The 21,482-nt window shown below is 28.8% G+C and overlaps 2 protein-coding genes and 1 pseudogene across 2 annotated transcripts; all 3 read right to left on the bottom strand.

The window, feature by feature from the left end:
- Window positions 1-247: 247 nt before the first annotated feature.
- Window positions 248-1,369, bottom strand: LOC113867798 (heavy metal-associated isoprenylated plant protein 39-like). Its single transcript, XM_027503280.1, has 3 exons — window positions 1,235-1,369; window positions 794-869; window positions 248-566 (listed from the first exon to the last, which is right to left on the bottom strand). Exons 1-3 carry the CDS (start codon window positions 1,238-1,240, stop codon window positions 253-255), a joined length of 396 nt encoding a protein of 131 aa, XP_027359081.1. The 5' UTR covers window positions 1,241-1,369; the 3' UTR covers window positions 248-252.
- Window positions 1,370-4,742: 3,373 nt separating this feature from the next.
- On the bottom strand, window positions 4,743-10,490 carry LOC113866627 (annotated as a pseudogene).
- Window positions 10,491-13,889: 3,399 nt separating this feature from the next.
- LOC113866628 (RING finger protein 44-like) lies at window positions 13,890-16,478 on the bottom strand. Its single transcript, XM_027501444.1, has 5 exons — window positions 15,323-16,478; window positions 14,610-14,974; window positions 14,414-14,479; window positions 14,130-14,288; window positions 13,890-14,045 (listed from the first exon to the last, which is right to left on the bottom strand). Exons 1-5 carry the CDS (start codon window positions 16,476-16,478, stop codon window positions 13,896-13,898), a joined length of 1,896 nt encoding a protein of 631 aa, XP_027357245.1. The 3' UTR covers window positions 13,890-13,895.
- Window positions 16,479-21,482: the final 5,004 nt, after the last annotated feature.

Below are 21,482 nucleotides of genomic sequence, written 5' to 3' on the forward strand. Positions count from 1 at the left end.
AAGTAGAAGCAAGAGAAAGTTGAAAATTGTGAACCATCATTGAATATAAATTCAATTTAATCAAATTCTATTTTTTTTTAATAACAACCCATAATTTTGCACAAGCTCACCCCACAAATTCTTATGCAGAATAATACTACACTTGGACACACTTCACCCTTCAATCTGAATCGTGGAAAAAACCCTCAAAAAGTTCCAAGATGCCATTTCTTTTGCATTTGTTTTACATTTAAGTCTTAGATATCCTAAAATTTAGCATATGACACAACCATTAGGGTCCTCTTGGGAGCTTGTGACATATTGATATTGGTTATATTGCAATGGTTTCATTTGGTGATAATAAAGGGGATAGGCTTCATAAAGTTTGACAGGTTCTGGTGGTTTTGTTGAGTCCTTCTCATTTACCTTCTTAGGTTCTTCTTTCTTTTTTTCTTCCTTGGCAGGTCCAACAGACACTATTTCAGTATGACACCATTTCCTTAACTTTCCCACTACATGAACTGGATCAATGTCTCCCACTAAGGTCAATTTCTTGTCTTTCATGTCCACAGACACTGATTCAACCCCTGCAAAATGTTAACATAATTTTGCTTAAAACTAAAAGTGAAGATAATGTAAAGCCATTCAACTAACATAAATCAAAGGAAAAAGAAATGTTTTACATTTATGGCACTTTGCTACCCATAAATGAATACAAGGTATTTCCTTTTTGCTATGTTTTCTTTCTCTTTCTACCATCTAAAAACGAAGAGGCAAAACAGAAGAGGAAGCTTAAAAAATCGAAATTCAATACCTGATATGCCAGAGACTGTTTTCATAGCCTTTTGCTTGATCTTGTCATCATACAAGTCTACCTTCAACACCACTTTCTGCAGCATTGAACAAACCAAAGAGCATTAAGGACCCAACAATTACTTCCAAGTCCAAATACGAATGGAAATCATCACACACAAACCCGGGAAAAAAGAAAGAAAATTCATCAATCATGCGTGGAAACAGAACAAAATTACAATTCTTTTTGAAAATTGAACAAAGGAGCCATGTAATTATTAGTAGGAAATTTAGAATCGCTTGAATTTTAAAAATATAACCATTTATTTTTTAAAATCTTTCTCAGACAAAACCCATAAAAATAAGCGATTATTTCCTTGAAATAAGCTAAACCAAACACATTTTAGTTGATGAAATAGAGGAGATAAAGGAGATCGATGGGCTTAAGGGTCTATTTTCTAACCTTCATCGTCGTTGTGAATTAAATAAAATTCAAAGAGCTAAGCAATGAGCGTTGGGGATAACGGGAAAGGAAGGCAAAGAGGAGCTTAGGGACTCAGAAAAGGAAAGAGTTGAAGAGGAAGTGTGAAAGTGATAGCTATGTTTGCAGTTGAAATGAAGATGTGAAGAAAAGGTGAGGTTGAGGTAGAATATATAGTAGAAGGTAAAGATAAACAGTGGAGAGTCAACATGGTCAAGCCAAAACGTGCAGTGTTCTTCCTTCGTGGATGGATCCGTAGTAATAATTACCGGGGTTGGGAATCTTCCATGAGCCTTGGTTGCTTTTTGTTTCGCTGGCACATCATTGTTATTGTAATTATTTTATTAGTTTTTCTTTTTGTTTAACCTTTATATTCTGATGAAACTATTTCTTTAATGATAAAATATTTAATTTTAATAAACTCTCCATTTAATATTATATGTTTTTTAATTATTATATTAGCTTTTGATTTTTAATAACATTTTTATCTTTAAATTAATGAAAAATAATGAGAGTTCAAAATTACCAAAAAGAAAAACAAAAGATAATTATCTAAAAATATTTTTTTTAAAAAGTCAAAAAAATATGTTTTATCTAAAAAATCATATACACATATCTTTCTGTATAATTTTATATTTATTAATAAATTCAACTACTAATTTTATCAAATTGTTTAAATTATATAAGTTAGCTAACAACTTTAAATATTTAGGTAATAGCTTTTTCTAAAAGAATAATTTATGAATTTTCAATTAATTAGCTAATTTTATTGAACGCTGCCCAAATGTATTTTTTTAATGACTGTCATTCTTAATTTGGAAGATACAAAAACATTATTATCCTTTTTTTTTCTTTCTATTTTCAACTTTATGAATAATCAATTCATTCTGAAGCTACCACACAAAAAAATGTTTATACTTTATTCTTTCGTAAGACACATTTTTTTAAGTTCTATGCTTTGTTTGGATATAGAGTTAAGCTGAAGTATAATTTAGACGTAAAGAATCATCACTGTTTATACCCGGAATAATAAGTACAGTAAAACAATAGCCAAAGGTAATATAATTATGCATAAGCAAGTACCTTTATGTAAAACAATTACAATTAATTTTGATAAAAGCTTAATAAAAAAAAACTATCATTCAATATACCATTTAATTTATTACATTATACTGTAACTTTTCAAAATATTTTGACCGACCTTAAAATTAATTTAATAAAATTTATACATTTAACAAATAGCACTATGTTTAAGACTACCATTTGTATAAAAACTTGAGAGTTCATTAAGCTATTAAGGATCAAACAGTTTACATATAAGATTTAGGTTCAATTGCAATGTTTATAAATACAGCTATATGGATTTTAAAAAATAATTATTTTATCATCTAATAAGATAAAACAAGTCACTTTTGTAAATAATAATAGTAATAATAATAATACCAAACAATCCCTAATACATTTTATATTTTTGTTATATCACTTATCATTTCAACAATCAACTTATCTCGTAATGATATTAATACTATTTAGCATTGATATAATATTAGCTAATCAAATTTCATTTTTTTAACTAATTGAGAAAGAATTTACAAATTAGTAAAATTTGGTGTACAAATTTTTCATCTATAAAGAAAAATTATTTTGATCACCTATTAGAAAAATTCTTAATTTTCTTTTGGAAGTCTCAACTCTTACATAAAGGTTTTGTTTTGACGATTCAAAAGTTAAAGACACCTTTTTACTAATAAATTGATATTTAAAATAATTCTATTTTAGCTCTGTTCCTTTATCTAAACAACAAATTCTAAATTTATATATATATATATATATATATATATATATATATATATATAGTCTGTTGGGAATTTTTTCTAAAACCTTTTGAATAACTTTTATAAATTCTATTATTTCACTACTTTGAACTAAATAACAAGCTGACAAATCTTTTTTTTCTATTGAATTCCTAATTAAATTCCGTATAACACTCATAATTATTAACTTTATATAAATCTCATTATATTCTAAAAGTCCAAAGCATTAGTTATGATAAACTTCAATTTATTACTTTTTCGCTCTCAATAATGCCTACTCCCTCAACCATTTAAAAATATAGGATTTTGCATAAGTATTTAATATCCAACCATGAGGTAGATTAGTTGGTACCTCTCTGATACAAAAATATATATATATATATATATATATATATATATCAATTTCGTAACATCCCGAATTTTGTAATATTGTTTAATTATTAATATAAATGTTTATGTGGATTTTTATGTGTTTGTGTGTTTGATATGTGTGTGTGATAAATATATATATATATATATATATATATATATATATATATATGGTAATAAGAATATATGTATATGTAATATTGTAGACTTATATGAATGTGTGAATGCGAGTATGAGCATATATATTGGTTTGTGGTGGAATTGGAATTATTGTATATGATTGGAATTGAACTGAAAATTTGGCTAAGTGTATGGTGCAAGGTGTTTTTGCTATAGCGAGATATGTCTCGCTATAGTGAGAGGGCCGTGGGAAGAAAGTGTGAAACTATCGCCTTCTTACTATAGCGAGAGGTTCCTCGCTGCAGCGAGAGAGCGGCAGTGAGGGTTACATTTCTGGATGCAGTCTCGTTGTAGCGAGAGGGTCTCACTATAGCTAGATTCTACATAAATTATAGTACAGTTTTCTCTAAAATTTTCGCTGTAGCGAGAGAGGGCATCGTTGCAGCAAGGGGACCTCGCTGCAATGAGAATATCTCACTGTAGCGAGAGTGTCGCGACCAGAAGAGATTTAAGGAGTTTAGAGTTTGGAAAATTCATTTTTCCCTTTCCTCTCCTAGAGATCTCTTTAATCCTCTCGATCCTCAACCCTATTTTACAGATTAAATCGCCTTCAAAGTCGTTTGGGTGCAAGATTGAAGGTTAGAAACACGTTTGGAGCTTTTGGAGGGGTAAAATCCAAGTGGGGGCCATTTTCTATCATCATATTGTGTTGGGTCTTCGATTTGAAATAAGGAGGACTTTACCCTATCTCATTGTGTTTGATTACTGTTTATTTTTTTAAATATTGTAATGTGACGGAGATAGAGGGTAGGAAATGTGTGTTTGATGGAAATTATTGTGTAATGTGATGTGTAATGAGATGGTTGAACCCATTGTGGGTGATTGTATATTGTGACATGCCATTGAGTGATGAATTAATAATGAAGATTTAATATTTAAGTGTGATGTGGGTGAATATGGGCATTTGTGTCGTGTGCTGTAAATGAATGTGGGCCTAAGTGCCGTGTATGAATCTAAATACTATATGTAGCTGAAATGTGTATGAATGGGGCATGTTAAATGTGGTTGTGAATATGTTATGAATAGTTCAACGATGCACTAGAGGTGTAGAAGATGTGGATGGTAGAAATATCTTGGAAGAGAGAGAGTAGTGGTGACACCAACAGTGAGCGTGGATGCACCACAGGTCACACACTCCCCTTCTGACTAGACCCCTGACCAACACCTTTGCCGAGCGACTCATGACCGCACACGTGGTATCCGTGAGGCAGGGGTAACCGGCCGACCATCCATAGTATGAAACTGTGATCACAGTGAGCATGGCTAGCGTGCATTAAGCGCACGTGATTGTTGTTTATTAATTGTATGAAGGTGCAATGAGTGCATCGATGTGTAAAAAGAAATGAAATGTTAATTGTAGTTGTGAATGCTTGATTTAAATTGTGTTAGAAAACATGTGAAATATGTAAGGTGAGTCTCTATATTATGCGTGTGTTGGATAGTGTAGAGTATTCACCCTTACATTTATTTTTCAGGTGACTAAGACAATTAGCATCGGACTCAGTAAAAAGATAAATGAAACTACTATAGAGCTTAAATTTTATTTTGAAATTTCGATATAATTGAATTAGTCATGTAGTAGTCATTGATATAAACTTGCAATCCTTTATCATTTTGAAATGTTTAATGAAAAATTATATTTAAATGAAAATTTTATTATTCACATTTTTATGAAATTTATTATTTTGAAATTAAATTAAAGTATTACAATTCTCATACCTATTGCAACTTAAAATAAATTATATATTAGTTCTCTTTATCTAAAAATATAGAAAAAAGAAGTTTGTGCAACAATATTTATCATAAAAGATTTCCATAATAGATGAGAAGTTATACGACTCAACTCTAACATAATTACTCAAATATAGATAGCTCTTTTAGATATTTAAATATTTTTCAACTGCTCTAGTGTATTTATAGTTATTACTTCTATGAACATAGTAGCTAAATTATATCAACGTGTTACATAAGGTTGATATTGTATAATTGTACGATCTTTTACAATTTTTTTCATCACTTTATGTAAATAACCCAATATAGATTCACAATCAATAACATTCTCACCGTCTAGTGTAACAATAAGTTAAAGAACATCATGTATTGATCAATGGTGAGGTCCCATATTTACTATCATGAGGTCCTTTCTTGTAGTTGAGATATTCATAGATTTTTTTTCTTCAATTCATTCTTCTATGAATCATTTAGAAAAAATCATCAAAATTTAAGATCTCATAATTTGAATAATTAAAAATGACTCTTCAAATTAACAAACTTGTGATTCTGACTGTCAAATTGATTTATTATTTTCTGTAACATATTCTACTTTTTTATTGTACAAATAAGACAATAATCATTGTCATTTTTCTAGAATTGTACGTAAACTCCTTTAAGATAAATAGGCTTTCAAATGTAATTCAAAATGGGAAGTCTTTGTATCTTATTGGTCAAATTAAATATTTGAAATTCAACTTATCTTTAATTTTCTTCTTTTTATTCTTGTGAAATAACTGGTATAAATAAATTTTTTATCATACAAAAATAAAGTGGAAGCTTTCCTCTTCCCCTCACTTTTGATAGATTTTTTTTATTGATTAGTAATAATAATGAAACTCATTTTTTATTTTTTTATATAAATATAAATTTTTTAAAAATTCTTAATTGAATTTATTCTTTCTAATTAATTAATCCAATAAAAATAGATATAAAAAAAATATTATATCGATGGATTCACCAAATATCAAATTGTATGCTTGAAATAAAAAAAAGACAATTTTGTTGATTCTTTTTTCAATCTAATGGATACATCATTTGATTAGTATCAATCTGACAATGTGTGTCCTCATTTATGTTATGTATATATCAATTTGTCTTCATGTACCTTATGCATATTATGGTAAATAGAAGACAAATTTCGACTAACAATTTTCAATCATAAGTGTACATGTATCCTTATTGTTAAGACAGCTTCCATTATGGGTATCAAACCAATAGCAATTTATACAGGTTAATTCTTTTAATCTATAATTTGGCCAAAGAAAAAATTTTGAAATTCAATAGTTTTTTTTCATCAACCTTAAGATCTTTTCATTTTTTATTCATACTAAAATGTTGTGTTTTTGATGCATACTATTTATATTCTTAGGATTTAAATAAATTATAATTCTCAACTCTCTGAGATATTGCAGATAAAATATTTTTAGAAACAAGCAAATTATAAAAATAATTACCTTTTGGTTTATTATCAAGAATTTTAGGTTGGATAAACGAGTAGTTTAAAATTTTGAGATTTGTTTCAAATAGTCAGTAATTAAGCTTTTAGTTTAATGTTTCTACTTAATGGACATGGTTATTGATAAGAACTTATTAAATGCATTGTTTGGTCTCATAATAAATTAAAAGTTGCTCCTGTTACTCAGCCTAAAGCTTTGAGCATTGTACAAGAGCGTGCTACAGGAATAACTCATTACCTTCTAGGAGGAATTGCCACAACATGGATATTCTTCTTAGCAAGAATTATTGAAATAGGATAATAGCTAAAAGAATTTGAAAATCATGCATTATGGCATTAAGATTTCTAAGATTTAGTCGAGGCTTAACTCAGAACCCTACTATTCAGGGAATGTCTTTGTTAGAACATTTTTGCTTTTCGTTTCTGACAATTAGCAACAATTTTTATGTGAACTTCTGAAATTTTTATTTCATGTAGCTTGGCAAGAGAATTTTGAGGCATGGGTACAAGATCCTTTACATGTAATACCTATTGCTCATGCAATTTGGAATGGTGGTAAACAATTGGTTTACGTATTATTGAGTTACAAAAGAAACTTTCATATACCTCTATTTCTATCTTAAATGCAACCAGAGTACACATAATTTTGCCAAAAATGATTAATAGGAATTCTTTTATAGAAACTAATGCGTTAAGCAATATTTAAGTAACCAAAAACTTACATTTATCTCATTTCATCTGCTAGCATCATGTAAGACTTACCATGAAGTGCACTTAACATTTGCTTGACCTATTACACCCTTAGGAATAATCCAAAAGAAAAATATAAGCACCCAATGAACCTAACAAGCAATTACGCATATAATTGGTGAAGGAATCGTGAGCAAGTAGATTAACGATTATAGACATCAAATAATACACATTGAAGATGAATGCCACAAGAAAATATACTTTACTACACGAACAAAAAGACAACGGACAAAGTTGTAGATATACATAAACAACATTATATAATTCCTACACAACAAAACATGGCGCAATTGATTTTCTCAATCTAACCTAAGAGGTCGAAAGAAACGCTGCAGACAAATTTTAAATGATCACTAGAACAAACAATGTATATTCGATTTCATAGGTGATAGGTGAGATTACTAATATCACATAATTAACATTAAGTGATATTTGGATTCTTCTAACAGGACCGGTAATCGTCATTTAAAAAGGTGATACGCTTATCATTCACATAGTAATTGCTGCTAGAAAAAGTGATTAATTATTTGCAATGATATATATCTATGAATGTCAAAGAATAGTCTCCGTAATATCTAAATCCCAGAAAACTTGAACATTACAGTGTTATACTAAAAAATACACATGCATGCATCCCTTTGCCATGAATCCCCTGTTTGATTCATCATGGCAAAGGGGAAGGGAATGACAAAATTCCCCAAGCAAAGCTCCTTGTTGAATTGGTGCATCTTTGATCCCTTTCTTTGTCCCTATTGATAACTCTTCGCAGCGTTCTTGATCATAGTAAACGCAACAATAACAAGGATGGTCCAAGCTGCAGCCACTCAAGTCAAGGTTGAAAGCCCTCCTAGAACTACCTTGGCTTGTACAATTTTCCTTTTCACAGGAGGTGTGCTGCTTTGGTCTCTTCTGGGGATAATTTGATTGCGGAATCCCTTCAACTAGATGCTTCTTTCCCATTTTGCTGCATTGAGTACCATACTCTTGATTCTTGCGTGGCTTTTGACAATGTAGTATGCATCCATTTTCCATTAAGCCTTGGCTTTCAAGTAAAACTGATCTCCTTCTCAATCTTTGCTTTGGTGTCTGGTTGCTCTTTCTTAAGCCCCTTATGCTTGACCTCTCACTGCTTGATTCATCTTGATCAATATCACTGTCATTATAACCGAGTAATTGCCTTTGATCTTGGCAGGAACTACCTTTTGATACAAGAAGCTGAGATTCCTCAATGTCATCAACATAATCTACCATTGCTTCAGAATATGGAAGCAAACTAACTGTTTCCGAGGAGGGTACCAAAGCCATTATTTCTTCTTTGTTTTGCAAATCAGGAAAGTATTCTTTTTCAATTTCCTTTTGCATGGAATATGCCAGGCAAGGGGAAGGGGGATACTGTTGGGTAGAACACATTAAAGCAGAAGTTTCAGTTAAGGTAGATTCTGGCAGAGAAAAAGAGTCACTTGGCTTTGAGATGGATGAACCAACACATGTGATACCTCTTTCTATCTCTTGAACTACTGGAGGGAGTATTTTAGATTCTGCATTTGTGTACTTTATTTGGGCATTACTTTCCCCTAATTGATTCCCTTCATGTTCTTTCACCTGTACAACATTATTGAACATAAAAATTTGGTATTAGTAAATAAGATAGAGCACAATATATTATCACATTGACCCTTAAAAAAATTAGTATTTAATAGCTTATATATATAAACCTTTGGTTGGAGGCTGTTTTCCCAAGCTATGTTATCAACCACTCTATACTTCTGATCATCCGTAAGAGACATTACTGAGATATTCTCTATTAACTGTGATTTTGAAACTTCATGAATATGTATACATACATTAACAAAACTGGAATTGCTTGTAGTTGTTTTGCACAATAAAGTAAAAAACCTTTCTGCTAACAAGATTCCCAGGAAGTAGCTCCACAGCTGCAGTTGCATAGTCCTCACCATAACGCTGTCCAAAGAGCTTCCTAATGATGTAGAGCTCAGGGAAATCCCCACATTTTGCAGAAGCGAATATGATACTAGATACTGCTTCGTTAATATCAGGTGGGCAGTCCCTGGATTTGGCAAGTTGAAGCATAAAAAAATTTATTAGGGGTGTGACAATGACATTTATTTTGATTTGTGAAGGTATCTAGGAAACCATACTTGTGCCTTCGGATATATGAAAGTTTCTTAAGGATAATTTCAAAGAAGTGATCTAACAAATCATACGCAGCAACTAGGCCTTCATCTTGAATGAGATGCTCAACCTGAAATTATAATGGAATTAACTGAATATAAGACTTGAAACTGGAAATTACTTATGCTCAATAGTAACATTGATGGACACAACAACAAACGCCTTATCCTAGTGGATGAGATAACAAATTTAGTGACTAATAATTCAGAATACTGTGACTTTAGATTACTAGCTAATATCAGTAATTAGTAGATATTGTAGATGAAAACAAGGTTTTATGAACATGATGAAAGGCATGTGCAATATTATTAGTTACAGTGCAGTATATACTACAACCAAGAACCAAAGTCCTCTCTACAAGATTTAGAAGCACATGAATGTGTACATAACGAATGGATATGCATGTTATTCATAAGCAGCTGAAGCATACTTACATACCCTCATAATAGCAGTTTCATCATGGCCATTCTGCATTAGCTCAGCCAAGTCTTTGCGCAGTTGCGTTGCTATTACCTGCCTCTTATTCTTCAATAATACAAGCCTGCAACGTGCTCTTTTGATCACCCTCTTGCTGCAACAATAATTAAGAATAAAAAGATTGAAGTTAAACGTAGTTTTATAGCTAGACGAGAAAGAATCTCAAACATGAAAAGCATAGTTACCATTTTGAAGCTTTTGACCACCCAAAGAAGATGCCAAACATGTCTACAATAAGGAGAAGAAAGAGGAAGAGTGAGTAGAATTTGAAGGAAGATATAACTGAATAGGTTGAGGAGAGTGTTGAGTTGAAAGTTGAAACAGACAACCTACGAGAAAAGAGTGATTACTGGCGTCCTTCAATAACTGCTCTACTCCACTCCACTTCTTAAAGGTTTTTTAAGGATATTTATGTTACAGATTAAATCTGGTAATTTCTACTCTTAAATTTAAGAGTTTAATTCAGTGAAACAATTATTGGGTTTAATGATTTATTTAAAAATAATAATTTTTAAGAAATTAAAAGAATCACACTTGTCAATCTAAAAATTGTATACTAGGTGTTCTCAAGTTCACACGTGCCATTAAATCTAATATATGAAAATAATGATAATTTAATATAAATAATTAAAAGTGATAAGTTATATTTAAAAAATTACAAATAATAATTTTTATTTTAAAATAATTATCATTATTAAAAATAATAATCATCATATTTGATTCAAATAAATTACTACAAGCATAAAACTCTCTCTTCAAGGTTTAACACAGTTGAAATTGTTTATTTTTAAAAAAAATATAACAAATATTATATTTTAATAACATTTATCATTTATAAGTACTTCAATTTAATATAATTGTTAAAGTTAACGAAACTTTTATTTTTTTAGTGTTACGAAAGTATTAGCCAGTTTCTAACATTTTTTAACGAAAAACTGTAATATACACTTTTTTATAATTTTTAATAGATATTTTTGGTCTTAATGAATGTGTCAACGAGACCTCTAATAGGAACAACAACAATTTGAATCTAATATGCAACAACAAGTACGCATGGGGAGGTATTTTAAATTATAAAAACATAATTAACATGATCCCGAAAGGGTATATATTATAAATATAAATTGAATTAGTTTATTTTAAATTCTAAAAAAAAATATGAAGTACACAAATCGGCATAGACCAAAACTGTATGAATGATCCCAAGATTGTCACGCAAAATTGGGATGACAAAATAAAAGAAAAGTATCTTAAGCAAAGAACCCAAAGAGTAAACCAAAGAACTGTATGAATGAATGTGTTGTTTATGCTCTAGTACAAAATTAAAGTTGTGAAAATTTTCAGAAAATGAATCCAAACCACATTAAAGAATTATTTTTTATATTTATTATTTTTATCTTATTTAACTCTTACTTTTTAACCAATTTTAGTCTTTTCTCAGGAAAAAAAAAAAAAAAACTAACATTTGATGAAACTGGTTTTGTCATGTTGTTTTCTCTGTCGAGGTATGGAGATTATGAAGAATTATGATTAAGGTGTTTGCTTACGATTGAGCTAAAAAATTTTCACAAATAAAAGTAACACATTTTTGGTTTATTAGAATTCAAAATATATTATTTGTCTTTAAAGGAAATAATTTTTCATATTCAATTTTCTTTATGCTTTGATTTATAGCTAATTAATGTTTGAGAATTTACGTAAAATAATTTGTTGAGTTCCTCTTCTTGAATTTTGTATGCTTCATGAAATTTTATTCATCGTTGAAAAGCATCAAGTAACAAAATTACTAAGTTTATTCCCATAAAAATGTAATATTTATTGTCTTTTGAATTCTTCCTTTGATTTATTTTTAGTTAGCAATAAACCCACCTAGCTTTAATATTATTTGTTGTCCTTTAGTGTTGGTATATTCCATAACTTAACAAGAACAATATTCTCTTGCTTGGTATTACGGATGTTATTCATTGAATAATAATTAAATTGAAATTTAATGAATGGATTTAAAATAAATATAAATCTATTTATAATTCGTCAAAAATGTTAAAAATGTATTAATTTTTTTCAATAGTTCATTGTACATTCAACAATATATGAATTTAACCCGTTCATTAGCTTTTATTTTTATTATTAGATATGTTGTTGAATTTATGCATCAATAGATTGGATAATTTGTAGACAAATGAATTGAATTGTCAGCATGACTTGATACTAGATTTTTGGTTTATAAAAATTTTCACGCAAAATTAAATCAATAATAATAAAATTATTCTTAATTGTGAGTTTAAATGTTATTAAACAAGCAAAGGAAGATTACATAAAATGAATAAGGAGAGAAAATTTAGTTCTTCATACCACTTCACCAGTATTTATTTATTGGTGTTTGATGTAGTTTAGGGTTTAGGTTGAGAGGATTTTTTATAGACTTCTTAAATTAACGGGTGTGATTCCTCACTTTAAAAATGAGATGACATTAGCGTCTGTTTAAATTAAACTACTAATTTTATTATACATATCAATATAAAATTTATGGTTAGGAATGTTTCACAAATAAAAGAGGATACCAAACCCTCTCAGTTACTCAAAGTACTATAAATTTTACTTTAGTATTTGTTGTGGTATCCGTAAACTTGAGAAAATATTTTATACTATTCTTATATTAGTGATTATAATTTTTCTAATATTTTAAAAATGAGAAAATATTAATGTCTTTTTAAACTAAACCATTAACTCGTTTCATCTATAAAAGAGAATATCAAACTTTATTAGTTACTTTGTACCATAAATTTTACCTTATTTAAATATAAAATTGAAATTCAAGAACATTAATCATGGTCAAATTCATTACTTTTAAGTTCTAATATTATATGGCAGAAAAATAATAATATTTTTACATTTTTATTTATATCACTACATACTCATTACCTGCATACTAATAAAAAATAACATTTGCTTTTATTGTAAGAAAATAGAAAAAAAAACACAAATTGATTTTTTGGCTTTGTAGAAACATTATCCAAGAAAAATTTCAACAAAACTTTTTTAGATATAACTACTCATTGACTTTTTTTTTAAGAGACAGGAAAACTATAAAATCCTACTTAATAGTAAAGTCTTTTAATTATGTTAAAATAATACTTTTAAATAGGTTATTGAATATAAACTTGTATATATGTAAATAAAAAAATGCCACAATTATTTATTTTCTGTGTCATGACTAAGCCATAAGTCATAACTCTATTTTTATAAGGATAAAACTATACTCAACATATTAGACCACGTAAACGAAGATATAATAGCTAAGTTACTAGCACATAACAAAAAATAACTTTCGTTTGTGGTCAACAATTTTTTTCATTTATTATCATTCAATATACAGATGAACTAAAAAAATAAACAAAGCATAAATCTTAAGAAAAGAAGTATCAATATATACATAACACGGGACATTCAACCATGCATTAAAAAATAGTAACAATGTAAATGACCAATGTTATTACATTACACAACAAGTTTTGTACAACTTGATAGATACAATGTTCTTATGCCAACAAATATATGTGCAAGTTTATATACGTAGCAAAATATGAATACGTTCAAAAAAATATAGTATCGAAGAAGAGTGCATTGATTTTTATACACCCTCCTTTTCTAAAGGAGTCAATGCTTCTGATTTGCATATGGGGCAGACATTTTTCACAACCAACCAATTCCTTATACAATCTGAATGATATTCGTGCCCACATTGAAGAATTCCAATCGTATCTTGGTTCTTGTATTCATCCTGTGAAATCAATACAAGCATTCCAATTAATGGTGAAATGGATTAAATTACCCTATGGAACAAATATTATGCAATTATTTATACCTGACATATGACGCAAATATCAGCCTCTTGTTCATCAGAATCTGCCTCCTCTGAGTTAATAGGTAGTAAATAAGTTCTTGTCTTGATTTGATTTGTGATTGTTTCCTCGGATAAACCTGTGTTTCCATTGCCAATTTGCTCACCCAATGCAAGAAGCTCCTGTTGTAAAATTCAAAGAGTAAACAAATTGAAGTTTTCCAGTCACTAAATTTTTAGGATCCTAGATCTCATTATTCTAATTCACTCTGATAAGAAAGTAAAACATCGGATTTATGTCTACTCACCTCATAAGACATGTGCTCAGTATCCAAGCGCATATCACTGTGATGGTCAACCAGCATAGCAATATCCTGCCAAATTTGTGACAAGACAATCAATATGCATGAGTAAAAATAAGTAGGAAGGATATGATCTGCATAAAAAGTCCTATGGAACTATGAAGTACAAAAAGCAATTACGAAGAGAAACAGAAAATATTACCTCAATTTGGAGAAAGACCATGGGAGGAAGAGTTTGAAGTCTGGGAGGAAGGTTTTGAAGCCTGGGAGGAAGAATTTGAGCAGTCATCCTTTGAGCACGTGACACATTTTGTATGGGAATTTGAGCACTGCTTAAAGGATTTGTTGGAACTCTGCGTGAAGCTGCAGTTACTGGAGGAGGATGCAAGTTGACGGAGTGACCTCTCCTCTCTTGCACAGGCTGCATTTGATAATCAAAGGTACAATAGTGCGGGTTGACCGGAGCAGGGTAGGGAAATCTTAGACCATTTCCGATGCTAGATGTATCCTGATATCTCTGCAGACCCATATTTGTATTCTCTAATGAATGTCCATTAGCATTGGGAACTAGAGAATATTAAGGGAAACAGTCAGAAACACTTAATCCATTCACTATGTTAAGTATTTAAAGAAAATGAGTACTATTCAACTGACATCGTGGGAGGCAGATTATACATGGAAGAATAAAACACCCATATGTTTATTCAAACTTCAGGTGTACAGTAGACTTCAACAACAAATTATCGCTTGGTTAACGCAAGGAGCTTAGTTACGTTTAAATAAAACTTTTTACATGCATGTGACTGTAAATTATTCACTTCATTCATTCACAAACCATCCAAGTAAATTAATATACATGAACACATCTCTAAAAAGATCACACAACAAAAAATGGAGAAAGAAAAACATCTTTACCTTGTAAAAAGAGTATTGGAAGAGACTGATTCCAAGCCAAAGAATGACCAATATTATTATTGCTGTTCAGCTGTTGAGCCAATCTAGGGAGAGGAGGTGGATTTAAGTGCAGCCCTGAATAGTTTCCTGTAATTGAATGGTTATGGTCATACACCGTAAGAGGCTCATCTGATCTTCTCCACGAACTAGAATGCGATGGCAAAGGAATTCCATGGTCATGCACCATAAGAGGATCATCTGATCTTCCCCACGAACCAGAATGCGGTGGCAAAGGAATTCCATGGTCATGCACCATAAGAGACTCATCTGGTGGCAAAGGAATTCCATGGTCATGCACCACAAGAGGCTCATCTGATATTCTCCACGAACTAGAATGCGGTGGCAAAGGAATTCCATGATGATCATGCACCATAAGAGGCTCATCTGATCTTCCCCACGAACTAGAATGTGATGGCAAAGGAATTCCATAGTCATGCATCATAAGAGGCTCATCTGATCTTCCCCACGAACTAGAATGTGATGGCAAAGGAATTCCATGGTCATGCACCATAAGAGGCTCATCTGATCTTCCCCACGAACTAGAATGCCGTGGCAAAGGAATTCCATGGTCATGCTCATGCACCATAAGAGGCTCATCTGATCTTACCCACGAACTAGAATGCCGTGGCAAAGGAATTCCATGGTCATGCACCAGAAGAGGCTCATCTGATCTTCTCCACGAACTAGAACGTGGTGGCAAAGGAATTCCATTTTCCGCGTGTCTTGCATTACGAGGACCTGTTGAAGAACAAACATTGAAATGTTGATTATTTGCTCTGGTTCCAACAGAATTTTTGCATGTTCCAGGGACTGTGAATGTGCTTGAACCTGACAATAACTGATCAGCGGTTCTGGGATTTCGAGACACAGCAGTACTAGACGAAGGATTCATGTCACGACAATATGTAGAGGCAGCAGCTGGAGCTCCCATATGACGATCATATTGACTGTGAATTCCGTGCATCATGACATTGTCGTGAGCCAGTAAATAATGGGAATCTACGTTCATTGTATTCTCTGAACGTGACACCATTGTGTCAAGATTAGACTGAGCGATGTTAGTGTCTCTTGTACGAGTACTTTCAGAACGAGGAGGATGATGCATTTGCCGCGCCATTTTCAAATCACTTTTTCTATCCCTGAAGAGATTTGTTGATGCAATTCAATTCTATACGAACAGAGTGAATAAAATCAGTGAAGAAGGCTAGTTAACAGATAGAAGACACAAGACCAGCGAAAGTTATAGAAAGTATCCAATGAAAGCGGATTAAACATTTCCAAATTTTATTATTTTATTCAATAAATAGTTGAAAGAGTAAAGCGAAAATTAGATATCCACAATCACAACTGAAGATTAGATATCTACAACAGAAAATTAGATATCCACAGTCAGATTTACTAGATATCCACAATCCCAAAATTAGATATCTACAATCAGATTTATTAGATATCCACAATCACAGCCGAAAATTAGATATCCACGGTCACATAAATCTGAACGTAAAGATTCACTTTCTTGAAAATTATTCCCGCTAACATAAAAATAAAAAATAAAAAAAAATCGAGGAAGGAGATAAAGTTACATTCAAGGAAGAAAACAAACTTTGAAGAAATAAAATACAGCCATTGAGCCAAAATAAGTATACAGTGTAAGCATTCACAATTCCCAGCATAAACATGTCCATAGTTTCACCAGACAGATAAAAATCATTGAACCTGTGTTTCGTCAACTTCAAGTGCTTTGTCAATTTTAAGGTAACAGCGGTCGAGAATTTGAAAACAAATCAAATGTAATTAAATAAATAAGACAACTCTTACATAAAATCTTCAAACTCAAAATTTTAAAGAAAAAAAAAAAAAAAAACAAAACAAAACAAAAGCCCAGAATTAAGAAACTAACGGTAACCAACCACATCGTAAGTTCACCAACCGAACAATACCGAATGTCAAGAAGAGAAAAAAAGCTTACCTAGTTTGGTTTCGAACCTGAAACCTTCGAAACCAACCACGCAGTTCAAAAAAGCCTGTGAAATCAGAGTCGTAGAAGAGGAAGAGAAAAGATCCTATTAAAACGCGGGACGAGAGTAAACAAAAGAAGTGTGAAAATTTACTTGTGGAGAATATAATGTCAACTTTTCGAATTATATTTAAAGGACTGATGATGATAAAATTTTATTTAATAAAAAATAATTTTTAAATACTTAAAATTACCTTCAAAAACTGAAATTGACAAAATCTTATATTGATAAACAAAGATTTAAAAAAAGATATATAGATTGCAACGGCTATTAATTATTAAATGATACATAAATTTATTGATGAAACTCAATACAATTGATCTGACCTTGATTCCGATCTAATCCCAATTTTTATTTTATTCTTTAACTGATTATTCACCCAATATTATATATACTTTTATTATTAATTTGTACAAAAATTTCTCACAATTTTAGTAATATTCTATACATAATGTAACTAAAAATATTTTTCAGTTTGCACAAATTAACAAGAAAAACTAAATGGATATCGGGATATGTACATATACGACCATAACTCACACTATACCTCAATCGTGTGCACAAAGTCTTGAATCACTTTTTATCACTCTAGAACTAGAAAACTATGTATATAAAGGAAACGTGGTTAGAATAGCAATATTTTTTAAAAATTTAAATTATTTTGAGAATATTTAAATTCTATTTTAAAATCAGTTTTCTGTTTTTCTGTTTTTAAAGTATAATATAATACAATTTGTTTCTAAAATATATTTTATTTTTAAAAATAAAAATTAAATATACTCTTATTTTTTAAAATTTAAATTTTATATTTTTAATTAATCTAATCGAAACTAATTTACCTGATTTAATTTTAATAAAAAATGAATATAATATAATCCTAATAAAAATTAATCTAATCTTGAAAAACAAAACAATCTTTATGTAATTTAATCGAATTTAATTATTTAAAAATAAAACTAATCAAATCAAATATAATCTTAATTATGAAATTTAAACTAATCCTAATTAACAAAATGACAATAGAACTGATGGATGGTTCCGATAATCTAAATGCAATAAAGTAAGAGACAAGTTATTTTCTTTTAGAATTTTAGTTACAAACACTAAAAATTAAATATTAAAAATTAAAAAGATCTTGAATGAAAGCAAGAATGTAATCAAGAGATTAAATAAAAAAAATTAATGAATTAACTTAAAGCGATTGAACTATTTTTAGACATTTGATTTTAAAATCAATTTTAATCTAATTCATTAATTCAAATTAAAGAATGTATTTGTTGAACCGGCTTTAAAATCAATTCTCATCTCTAATTAATTTGTTAAAATTCTTCTCAATTCAATCTTGAAAATTTAAAATACGTAAACGAACATTTTGAGATTACGTAATAAATTTAACATGTGTGAATTATCTGAAATTGTATCAATGCAATCTAAAACTGAATTAAAAGTATTTATGATAACTCATCACTTTGTGGGATCAAATTCATAAATTATCTATTAAATTACTCCTTTGTAATAATTGTAAATATAAATGCAAAAAATAAAACAAATTGCAAGAAGGATAGAAGAAATAAAATTACTTTTGCATTTGCATATGCCACTATCACTTATGAGACTGCACATTCAAACTTAAAAATACAGTCTCTTGCAATCACTCTCAGTTCAAACCCTATGATACATTTCTTTATCACAAGCTGCACCACCCCATAAAAGATGCTCTAAAGTTCAGTTTCAAAAGGAGGATAGTGGAAAATGTTGCTAAGAATTATTGGCCTTTTTGTTGTCTCGGAATGGGTCTCCCTAAGGAGCTGCATCTTTAGATGCGACACCTAGATCCCAGGCTTAGTATACAGATAAGCATTACACACAAAATCATACAATGCCCTTTATATAAAAGAGTTAACATGCATTATACACAAATATATTTAAACAGCTTAATCAACATCAAGTATTTACCGGTGAGCAATTTGCTCTCATCTCCTAAAGCAACTCCTTGAACAGTTTTAAACTCAAAACAAACATGACCAAAAGAATCAATCAAGAGGAAAATACTTCTTTGAAGGGTCAAAATCAGAAGAGATGGATAAGAAAGAATCAAGATCAGTTTGCAAAGATAAGTATACAATACAAGCATAGAACATGTTCATTACCACACTATAAAAATCATCAAATTGGTGTTCATCAATTTTAAGGTAGTGATACCCGAGCTAAGAGCTCTCAAGAATTAGGAAAAAAAAATTGTAATTAAATAAATAACAAAACTTTTACATGAAATCTTGAAACTCAAATTTTAAAAAATATACCTTTATTACGATAAATGTATTTTTAAATTTTTTTTCAATACTTAAAATTACCTCCAAAGGCTTAAATTAACAAAATCTTATATTGATAAACAAAGATTTAAAGAAATATATTATAAAATTTAGATATGCAACTTTTATTTATATATAACGAAATTATTAAATGATACAAAAATTTTATTGATGAAACTGAATGTAAATAATTTAGCCTTTATTTCGGTCTAATTCCAACTTTTATTTTATTTTTGATTGATTATTCATCCAATATATATGGGTAGAATTTTCTTACACTGATGTAAGTCTAAAAACTCTTACATTCAATCTAAACATTTCATTTAACTTAAATCTAACGGGTTATAATTTATTACTTCACTAGCCATTAAATTTAAGTTAAATAAAAAGTTCAGATTAGGTGTAAGAGTTTTTAAACTTATACTGATGTAACAAAATTGAAAAGATAAGAAATATGATGTTTATGTCATCTATAATGTTTATTTCTTATAAGTTAATAAATTTAAACATTACTTTCTCTCTTTATATTATATATATATATATATATATATATATATATATATATATTAAATTTATGTTACTAAATAGACTTAATAAGTATAATCAAACTATATTTAATCATTTTTTATTTTATAAATTTTTTTATAATTTATAATCAGTATCAATTAACTTTTAACAGATATCAAATTTAAATTTTTTTCATAAGTAAATAAATCTCAAAATTTATTCAAATAATTAAATTTTCCTTTATAAATTACACTTGCTTATTCAATATTACTCTGAATATCAAAATTTGTTGATAAATAATCAATTCTATAGTATATTATCAATAAATAATAAATTTAACAATAAATAACAAATCGAATCAAATTTAATTTTAATTAAGAGAATAATACCATATAACTAGTATAATGTGTATATTATTTTTTTTCAAAAATTAAAATATTTTTATATTTTTATTTATAATAAAAATCTAAAGTATTAAAAATTAAGTAAAAATAATGATTAGATTTTTATAAACATTTAAATAAGTAAAAATATTTTTGAAAAATAACCATATAAAAAATAATATAGATAGTAATTTATTTAATCCTATTTTTTAATGTACACATAATGTAATTTTTACTATATATAATTTGTTTAACTAGCACATCAAAATTATGAGTAATGTTATATTCTTTTATAGCATCGTCTTAATATTTATTAATTTAAAATAATTAATATCTTCAAGATATAAAAATACTTTTATTTGCAAGATAATTAGATTTATAAGAATATTTCCTAAGTAGGTTTAGAATTATGTTTTAAGTTATGAGTCTTATGAGACCAAGAAGAGAGTTAAATATACAGTCTAAAACGTATATTTTTTGAAAATTTTTTATTAATTAAAATTTATTAAAAATATAAAAATATTAACGCAACTTAAATCTTAATGAATTATTAAAATTTAATTATTAAACTAACCACTAATTAATATATACTACAGATATAATTTTTAAATTAATTATTATAATTAGAAAAATAATTAATTATTATAAATTTTAATAATATAATAATTTATAATTAAATTATTTTGTAAAAGAATTTAATATTTTAATTTTACACTTATTAGAATATGCAATAAATATAATTTTTAAATTAATTATTATATTTTTGTTAATATCACAATTTGTAATTAATTAACAGTATGAACATTTTAATGTACCAAGTAATTCTATTTAAATTCCTTTTTTATTTCATATTAAAAAACATAATAAGAAATTATTAAATAATATTTTTGTTAAAAATTAT

The sequence above is a fragment of the Abrus precatorius genome, unplaced genomic scaffold, assembly GCF_003935025.1.
Source record: "Abrus precatorius isolate BTA unplaced genomic scaffold, Abrus_2018 Scaffold5, whole genome shotgun sequence".
Classification (NCBI taxonomy): domain Eukaryota; kingdom Viridiplantae; phylum Streptophyta; class Magnoliopsida; order Fabales; family Fabaceae; genus Abrus; species Abrus precatorius.